The 10,456-nt window shown below is 45.1% G+C and overlaps 1 protein-coding gene across 1 annotated transcript in view; it reads right to left on the reverse strand.

Annotated features, from left to right (window-relative positions):
* The window catches only part of LOC121290456 (organic solute transporter subunit alpha-like), a 40,175-nt gene extending 36,440 nt beyond the window's left edge, over window positions 1-3,735 (reverse strand). Inside the window, exon 1 of the mRNA XM_041210894.1 lies at window positions 3,585-3,735. Coding sequence (XP_041066828.1) covers window positions 3,585-3,735 — 151 coding nt within the window. The remainder of the gene's footprint in view (window positions 1-3,584) is intronic.
* Between the last annotated feature and the right edge of the window lie 6,721 nt (window positions 3,736-10,456).

Consider the following 10,456-nt stretch of genomic DNA (forward strand, 5'->3'; position numbering starts at 1 on the left):
GGTCAAAGGTCAGAGGGAAGAGGGTGTGACTGCGAGTCAGGCAGCTATAGGGATCCAGAATGAAGTGATGGAGGAATCTCATCCCTTATCTTTAACCAACAGGTATGAGGTACTTCTGACCTGTGTGGATGAGAACAATGACTGCAGGGCGGATGGGCAAACTGACCACAGCATCATGGTACAGGAAGCTATTCAAAGTGGCTGGAGCAAAAAGGTATGTGATAATAATAGGGGGCACTATAGTCAGGGGGATAGATGCTGTTCGCTGAAGCCATGAAGGAAGTTCTGAAGATCATGTTGCCTTCTCAATGCCAGCGTTAAAGATATTTCTTTGGGTCTGAAGAGAAACCTGGATTGGGAGGGGGAGGATCCAGTTGTCATGGTCCACGTATGAATCAATGGCATCAAGTTCTACTGAGAGAGTTTGAAGAGTTAGGTCCAAATTAAAACACAGAACCTAAAAGCTAATAATCTATGAATTGCTACCTGAGCCACGTGCAATTCACATATGGTCTAACAGATTAGAGAATTAAATGCATGGCTAAAAGAGCGATATGAGAAGAAAGGCGTTTGATTCATGGGGCATTGGCACCAGTATTGGGAAAAGAGCGAGCTGTTCTATTGTGATGAACTCCTCTTAAACTAGGCTGGGATCAATGTCCTGGCGAATCATATAACTAGGGCTGTGGATAGTGCTTTAAACTAAAAGCGTCGGGTTGGTGGAGGAGGGGTGGAGAAACAGATGAAGGAAGGTTTGAAAGCCTAAAGAGAAAAGTCAACGCAACAGAGAAATGTAGCGATTTGGATAAAGACAAGCACAGTCGGACAGGAAGAGACAAAGGGCGGAGTTTTTCATAAATGAGACTAAGTGCAGTGGCAGGCAGTTTTAGCAACGCCCATCCCACTGTCTGGAATGGCAGGAACTCACGCCCGATTCTGCACTTGGAATCTTGTTAATTATGCAAAGGTGCGTATCGGACCAAATCACTCAGTGGGTCAGGAGTTGATTCGTGTAGCTGCCGTCAGCTGGCAGGTTCTTAGGTCTGGGCGCCATATTGATAGGCCAGTCCAACACACAATCTCACTCTCTCCAGCCCACCATAGACGTCTGGCAGCCAGAAGAGGAAGGCCTGATGAAGAAGGCAAAACGCTGCCTAATACACCAGGCCTGATCAGAGAGGTGCAGGCGCAAAGGCAAGTGCTCTATCCCAGGGATGGCTGCAGGAAGCATAGCAACCTCACCTCTCTAGCCTGGGAGGCTGCTGCGGAGCAGGTCATTGTGGCTGGCAACTGTGCCCGAAATGCCACCCAGTGCAGGAAGAGGATGAATGATCTCATCCTCTCTGATGATAAATCTCCTTCAACACCCTCCAATATCAAACGCTCATCATGGCATCATGCACTCAAATGGCTACTCTCTTCAGGGATCTCACACAACCATTAGCGGGGGACACATATCAACATTTGCTTTCTCACCAAGACTTTCATATCACCAGCATCCTATCTATCATTTTGCACACACTCCAGCCTCTGGCCCTTTTTGGGAGGACTCACCACATACAGGGGACATGCATCTCACCCAACTTCTGCTCCATCCCTTCTCATCATATGCCTTTCTTTCTTCTTCATACAGGCCAAGCTGGCACACAACAGGCTTGAGAGTTTGCAGGTCTGGGGAGGGATGGCTGACATCATTGGCTGCACTGAATTTGAGGAGGCTGCAGCTGAGCTGGCTGGGAGGACAGATATCGCTCCTGTAGGGAAGTGGAGATCGGCCTCTCCCACCACTAGTACGGATCACAGTTCTGTCATTTCACCAAATCCTGACAATCACATTGAGTCATGCGCAGCCTTATCTAGCTCATAGTCATTAACTGAAACTCTATTTTCTAGGCACCAGCAGATCGAGACCCCCAAGCCAGTCCAGCACCAGTGTGAGGCCGCAGATTTCATCTGAAGAGGAAACTCCAGAAGAACTGCCATGGTGCTCACACGCACCCTCCACCAACTCAGAGACACACACATCGGTGCAGCACAGCTGTAGATTAGGCTCGGGCTCACTTTCTGGGGAGCAGCTCACTGACACGTCCCTGTAGCAGACAGCCCAAGTCTCCGGCAGGGACAACCCAGGTCTCTGACCCTTGGAGGGCTGCTGGAGCCCAGCCATTGTCTCAGTCTGAGTCTGATGATGAGCCTCTGGAAGCAGACGCCAAATCAATGCTGGAGATGTAACGAGAGATGGTGAAACATCAGGCAGAGATTTGACAGTCATTTAACAGGCTGGAGCGAACGATGGAAGAGCCCTTCCACTTTCTGTTTGATGTTGTGGCTCCGACATGCGAGCACCTCAAGATCATCATGAGAAGGCTGGCAACCATTATGGAGATCTTGGTCCAGCAGCTCTTGTCGGATTTGCGCTTGGCCCTGCACTCCATGGCCACACACCCTGGTGGGCACCATCAGGATGTAGGCTACATGGGGACAAGGCACCTTGACCTCCCTCCAGGTGCATCATCTCCTGCAGGAGTCAGGGCAGGGCCCTCGGGCTCCCACAGGGAGGATGAGCATCAGCCGGACACCCCGGGGGCCTCCTCTCAGGACACTCCAAGGTTGTGCAGCTGCTCACAGCCCTCTCTACCTGTGACCCCATCCATTCCAGCCCCTGAGCAGGTGACCCTTATCAGGCCAGTGCTCTCCAGGCCTCGGGCCACCACAGGACATCCGCCATGACCATCACAGAGCTCAGGATGTAGCAGTCAGCAGGCTGCCTCCACCTCTGCTGCGGATGTCAGGGCTGCACCCAGGCATAGCGGTAGAGTTAGGAAAGTTAAGAAAAATTGATGTCACTTTTGGGTCACGGGTGTGCTATACATGTTAATACTTTGCACTTTTCTTAATAGATTTGATGGTTATGTGAATGTTCCTGTCAACTGAAGGCATTGTGATTTTGTACTTTTGTATCCTCTTATTTTGAGGTTAAGCCTTGCTCCCACTCAGTGATAGTGTCTCACTGCACCATTAACATTTCTGTGATGTCAACCTCAGTTGAACTCATCTCTGCACCCTTGTGTGATGTCAGGGAGATGCATTTAAATCTTTATTGGAAATGTGTGATGTAAGTGTTTCTAACCCTTCTTCCTCAGGGAACACCATTGATGAGGGCAGCTCATCAGCATTGATATTCTAGCAGAATTTCTGTCTCCTCAGTGGCAGTAGGAAAGACGTGCATGGGTGAAGGAGATCCCTAGGCATGTCCACATTTCAGTCACAGCAGTGTTTGCATCATTAGATGGCGGCGAAGGCTTCAGATCTTCTCTCGCATCGCTCTTGTTTCTAAATGGACTCTCAGTTCCTAGAGTGAGCTCACTCACAGGGCCCCATGGAGCAAAGCAAAGATCAAGGCCTGGTGATTCATGGGGCCAAAACAGGCAAGTGTGAATACAGGACTCGTTCTCGCTGCAAGTAGGTAGATATCCCATGAGTTGAAAGAGAATGGCATTGAGGGCTGGGAGAGATGTGACCATATTCCCTCACTTAGCTTTACTCCTCCTGGAACTTGTCAACAATTAAAGTATCATGAGCACATCTCCCATGTCTTCCTTCCTCCATGATATGATCATGCTCAAATGGACCCTCAGCAGCCTCATGAGGTTTCCGGACCTCTGGATTTTCATCCTCCGAAGAGCTCTCATCCTCCTCTAGTTCAATCTCTGGCAGGGGTTCACTTCTTTCCATTGTAGATTGTGAAGGGCGCAACACACTCGATGATGCAGGAATCCCTGCTGGGGGTGGATTGGAGTGAACCACCTGAGCGGTCCAAGCATCGGAAGTGTATCTTCAGAAGCCCTTTGGTTTGCTATATAAGGGAACGCGTGGAGCTGTGAGCAGCGTCGTACCTCTCCTCTGAATGACTCTGAGGGCGACGTACCGGTGTCATCAGCCAGCATTATCCCCAAGCAGCCATCCCTGCAGATACAATGGCCCCTCGAAAATCTCAGGAACCTGGGAGTGACTCAGGATGTAGGGATCATGGCAATTCCCAGGGCACCGTGCACAAATGTGCAATATGTGTCTCCAGTGATCACACTCCAGTTGAATACTGATGAAATGATAGCCCTTGCTGTTTGTAAACCTTCAGGCCTGCTGTCATGGAGCCTGTATAGCCACATGGGTGCAGTTTATTGCATCCTGCAGACTTGGGAAGCGTGAGATGGCAGCGAAACCGGTGAATCTTGAAGCCTGAGTAGCTTCGTCCAGAGCAAACCTGACATGCTGCGCCTTCTTGTAAAGGGAATCTGTGACCTCCTTTATGCATCGATGTGTTACAGATTGAGAGATACAGCACAGGTCCCCTGTTGATCCTTGGAAAAAACCAGAGGCCAAGAAATTGAGAGTTGCGGTCACCTTCAAAGTCATTGGCAGGGTATACCCTCCAACTCCATGTGGAGTCAGGTCTTAATAAAGAATGTGGCATATGTGATGTACCAGAGCTTGGGACAAGCGCAGATGTGCACAGTGTTGCCTCTCACTCATTTGTAAATCGGAGACTCTTCTATGATAAACCCTAGGTCTCGTGAGTCACCCTGGCTGTTTGGGTCTCTCCTCCTGATGCTCCTGTTCATGCTCTGGCTCTGCTTGACCATGACCCTCCTGCTAGAATTGCATGCAGAGTCACCTCTCCCTCCTTCACCTCTTCCATTGCATTAGGATCCTGACAAAGGCAGCAATGAGCCCTGGAACCATACATTATTTTGCCTTGTCTCTGAAAGGAAACATTGAAGACATTAATGACTCAAGGAGCAAGAAATTGAAACTCAGAAGATGACACATTTGGAGACTGTAAGGGTCCATAGTTTTTCCTGTCCTACTTGCATGGTGGCTGGTGCTGCCTTGTCCCTGAGTCACTAACACACACATTGAGGTGACCAAGATGGCCTCACAAATATGTAACATTTTAAGCCCTGCGTGGGATGCTAAAGTTTCAGTGAGATGAGTACCCCAACTTAGCTCTGTGCTCCAATCTCTGATGTGGCATATTAATGACCAATCAGTTGCTCATGGTCCATGAGTGGATTCCCTTTGGCCCGTTGGGAGTGTCAGCTCTGGTGAAAATGTGACAGGCCTTCATTGATGGGATGCCTTATATAATACAGCTGTTATTCCTTAAATATTGCCTGCATTCACAAATTCTACATTCCTATGTGTTACTCTTAAGATGCAGCGACTGTGATGTGAAGCCATTGAGTTCTGAGTAGCCCTTTAACAGTGCAAATGAAGCCATTGGCTTTCAGTGGCTTTCATGACAAGGAGGTCTTCCTCCTTTCTTTCTAAGCAGAGTCCTGCACACTCCTTGGCAAAAAGAGGTTAGAGAGCGACCCCAGAAAGGCCTCCCTTGTGTTCGCCCTTTCCCCCTCACTGCCATCCCACAGCCTTCTCTCCCCGTTGCACTCCTCGTGTTCATCAACCTCACCCTCGCCTCACAGTCCATCCCCAGTTGAAATGCTAGTTTCTGAAAGTGGAGGCCCACATGAGTACCACAGCACAGTTCCTCAGGACAATGAAAGCAAAGAGAAGGAGCAGTCCAATCCTACAGCCCCAGCACAGCAGCATTCATCGCAACAAGACTGATGCAGTGCTATGGCTAGTAGGCTATGTATGTTCCACTCATCTCAAAGTTACCAGCAAACTGAATTTAAACTTGTGCATACCACCCCTTTTCAAATGAATTTTAGGCTGACATAAGTTCCTGCCGGCAAGATTGGAAGGCCTGGCAAGATTCCGACGAGCAGCTGTTTCATTGAACATTCATGACATGTTAGTGAATGCAAATGGCGTTCGCGTCACTAGTCAGCAGGACAGCCAACCCGCCAGAAACCCACCATCGGGAGAATTGCCGCTTGTTTTTACGACAGCGGATTTGCAACTTTTTGCCAGCTGCTGCTTCTCTGCCCCTACCCGCCACGAAACTCGCTGTGGGCGGGATAGGAAAACTCTGCCGAACAAGTTAAATAGTAACTGTGCAACAGTGAATAAGGTCCATGCAAAGAGTAATGATAAAAGAAATACAATTAAAAACTTTTTATCTCAATGCATGAAGCACTCATAACAAGATAGACAAACTAGTGACACAAATAGAGGTAAATGGGTTTGATATAATTACCATCAAGGAGATATGGTTGAAGCTGACTGTTAAGGACAGGGGAGAGGCAGGCAAACTATACTTATTTCCTCTTACCACCTGTCCGTAAGCAGAAGGCATTTTGAATTCGTTTTAGAAAATAGGCGATGGCGCATTTGCCCAATCCCCCGGTTGTGGTGGTCCAATTTGCTAATAATCCACCACAAACTCGAGTTAGGATTAAGTCAGAAGATAAGTTTATTTTCACACTCAAAAACTCGGGGAAGGAGTATTCACAAAGTCCCTTTCTAAACACACACACTCACACAGAGTAAAGTGGCAATAGAAAAATTGAGTTTTACTGTACAAGGACCACAGGAATTAATATTAGTTCACGTGATTTCGAGAGGCCTATGTCAGAGTCCAATGAGGAATTCTTTCATGTAGGAATTTGAATTCAGCTGGCTGAAGGCTGGAGTTGTAGTATTTGCTTTTCAGTTGGTGTTGACCGCAAGATGAAGTAGGTACTGTAACGAGCTCCGATACTTACCTTAAGTTGAGTTTGTGAGGTGCAGTTCAGGAACTACATTTCCAACTGGGCCTCAGGCCTTCTGCACATGTGCCAGCTGGGAAATAGCCACACATGCGCAATTAGTGTTTTTTTCATTCTTTTGGCCGAGAACCAGCCCTATGTACCTGCACAGAAGAGAATAAGTGAAACAGCGATAAACTGCAAGTCAGGTGACCTGGAACTGGAGCACCAATAGAGAGAAGGTGTCCCAAGGAGCAGGACATGGGAAGGGGGACAGGGAGAAAGTCCAAACCAGGGGGAGAGACAGAAAGAGGTCCCAGAAGAAGATCCCAGGCAGGGGCAAAGACAGGGATCAGAAACAGGTCCCAGAATACAGTCCCAGGTAAAAGACAAGGACAGAAATCAGAAACAGATCCTGTTAAATAAATTTGAATAGAAGGAGCAGAGAAATAGGCTCCAAATTAAAGAGAACGCTACGGGGAACAGACTTGAATTGAAGCTTCAGAGAAGCCCAGAAGATCCAAGAGGACAGCCAAAGATGGATGAATCTGTACTGCAGGTTATTGGGACAAAGGTACCCTTTTGGAGCAGTGGTGTTATGATTGGCACAGCCAAAGATCTGAAAGTGTGTTTGGAAGGTGAAGCTTGAGTGTATTTGGAGATGCAGGGGGAAGGAATCTTGGAAGGCGAGATTGAAACCCTGGAGGTGGATCCTTGTCGAAGCTATCGGAGTGGAAGCAACATTTGGAGAAGACTCCAAGACAGGATCTTCAAAATGGAAATAAAAACAAAAAACTGCAGATGCTGGAAATCCAAAACAAAAACAGAATTACCTGGAAAAACTCAGCAGGTCTGGCAGCATCAGCGGAGAAGAAAAGAGTTGACGTTTCGAGTCCTCATGACCCTTCAACTGAGTGAATCTTAGGAAAGGGGTGAAATATAAGCTGGTTTAAGGTGGGGGGAGAGAAGTGGGGGGGGGGGGTTGTAGGGACAAGCAAGCAGTGATAGGAGCAGATAATCAAAAGATCTCACAGACAAAACAACAAAAGAACACAGAGGTGTTGAAGGTAGTGATATTATCTAAACGAATGTTCTAATTAAGAACGGGTGGTAGGGCACTCAAGGTACAGCTCTAGTGGTGGTGGGGTGGAAAGGCTAGCAGGGCATAAGGCAAATGGAGATTGGAAACCAACATGAGAAAGACAGAGTTTCAGTGAGGCTGGTTATCTTACAGTGTGACGAACGCCTAGGTGGGTTGTTGAGGACTCCATAGAATCTGCTTGGGTCGCATCCGTCATTTACTTTGGAGTGTGATGTGTCTGACCACAGTTTGCCTGTTAATTCACATGTATGTCATACTTACCCTGAATATTAGAGTATAAGATAGATACTGTAAATCGTTTCTGAATTTATATGGGTCAGTAAAGGTATTGCTGGGGTAAAATGAATAGTGTGATTTGAATCCTATTCTTGTGTTTGTATTGATATCTTTCCAATCTTTTTGTCTAGTGTATTATAGTTCATTTTTCTTCTTCAATAAATGTTTTATTATTTGTGTTAAAAGTTCAGCGGCAGACTCCTGTGAAGTTGTTCACTAACTTTCCTCCACGGTTTCTAAAAAAAAATAAAGTTAGAATCTATCAAGCCAGGTTTCACTCTGGGATTTGACTTTATTAGTATTAACATCTGCTGGGATCGTATTATGCAGAGACTCAGTTAGTTCTGTAGGCGATGGTACAAAATATTCCAGCAGAGACAGACTTCAAGATGCAGGCTGTCATTCTGCCTGGGTGGGCCTACTTCTTGGCTCACCAGTTGGATGTTAAACAGCAGACTGTGAGGCCCAAAGATAAAATGTTAAAGCTGTCCAAAAGGCCAGAGGATTGGGTCTGTGACATGGCCTATTAATGGCTAATTGCAGATTAACAATTAGTTTCTGTGCTTCTGGTCAGAATTCTTCCTTAAGAGAGAGAGAGCGAGAGAAATGAGGTGGTTATTAGCCTCTCTTCCAGTATAACAAGTTTTGATCTCTCTTTTGTGATAGTTCAGGATGGGGATCCAGTTTGTCTGCACTTACTCTATTTCTGTTGATTACAGGGGGGGCCTTTAGAATTAAGTGTTAGATTCTACAGGCTTGAGAAAGGCTTGTCTCTTCTGGTGATGATTCTCAGACAAAAGACCAACCCTGTTGTCAGGTGACTTGCAGCAGTCATTTTTTTTGGTTCAGCATAAAGTCTCTTTTTAAAAGGAGCAATAAGGATAAAGTTTTGAATATACAGTGTTAGAGTTCTTCTCATGTTGTAGGAATCCAACAGTGACCAAGGTTGGGAAATAAATATGCCAGAGTACATAATATTTCAAAAAGACAGGCTGAACTTAAAACGAGGAGGAATAGTCCTGATAACATATGATCCTGACTCAGAAGATCAGGAATCAGTATGGGTAGAGATTAGAAATCATGAGTGTCAAAAAATGCTGATTGCAGTAGTTTACTGGCCCCCTAAAAGTAGTTATACCATTAGACAGCAATAAATAATTGGAGCTTGTAACAATGGCAGTGTAATAATCATGGGCAGCTTTAAGCTTTATATAGACTGGACAAACAAAATTTGCAATGGTAGTTTGGAAGGTGAGTTTGTAAATTTCATGCATGACAGCTTCTTAGAACAACATGTTACAGAACCAATTATGGACATTTTTTTTTAATATCTAGTATTATGTAATGAGGCAGAATTAATCCTCTGGCAAACAATACAATTGAATTCCATATTAAGTTTGAGAGCAATATATTTGAGTCTATAACAAGAATGTCAAACTTAAACATAGCCAATTACATAAATATGAGGGGGGAGCTGGATATGGTTCACTGGCAAATAGACTGAAAGGTATGTTGGTGCAAAACATTTAAAGAAACAATTCAAATTGTTCAACAAAAGTATGTTCCATTAATCAACAAAAACTTAGTGAGAAGGATTCATCTGTGGCTTACCAGGGAAATTGAGGATAATATTAGATTCTTTAAAAATTATAATGTTGCAAAAAATATTAACAAGCCTGAGGGTTTTAGAGTGTTTTAGAAATCAGCAAAGGCAACCAAAAAGTTGATATAAAGGGGGAAAAAGAATACGAGTAAACTAGTCAAGAACATAAAAACAGATGCTAAGAGCTTTCACAAGTATATAAAAAGGAGAGTAGCTAAAGTAAACATTAGTCCCTTAGAGGCAGAGACAGAAGAAATAATCATGAGGAATGAGGAAATGGCAGAGACATTGAACAAATATCTTGTGTCTGTCTTCACATATGAGAAATAGAGGGTAACCAATGGGACAAATAAGAGCGAGGAACTTAAAGTAATTCATATAAGTGGAGAAAAAGTTTTTGAGAAAGTTAAGGGATGAAAAGCTGACAAACCCCCAGGACCTGACAATCTATATCTTAGAGATCTAAAAGAAGTAGCGGCAGAGACAGTGGGTGCACTGGTTATAATTTTCCAAAGTTTCCTAGATTCTAGATAATACGAGCGTATTTGAAGTTAGCAAATGTCACATCACTATTCAAGAAAGTACGGAGAAAGAAAACAAGGAACTACAGGCCCGTTATCCTGATATCAGCCATCAGGAAAATCAATTACTGGAATCAATTACTAAGGAAGTCTTAACAATGTATTTAGAAAATCATAATATGATGTGAGAGTCAACATGATTTTATAAAAGGGAAATTCTGTCTGACAAATTTATTAGAGATTTTTGAGGTTGTAACTATTATTGTGGGGGTTGCAGTTGGCTCAGTTGGCTAGATGGCTAGCG

This window comes from Carcharodon carcharias, chromosome 18 (genome assembly GCF_017639515.1).
Source record: "Carcharodon carcharias isolate sCarCar2 chromosome 18, sCarCar2.pri, whole genome shotgun sequence".
Classification (NCBI taxonomy): Eukaryota; Metazoa; Chordata; class Chondrichthyes; order Lamniformes; family Lamnidae; genus Carcharodon; species Carcharodon carcharias.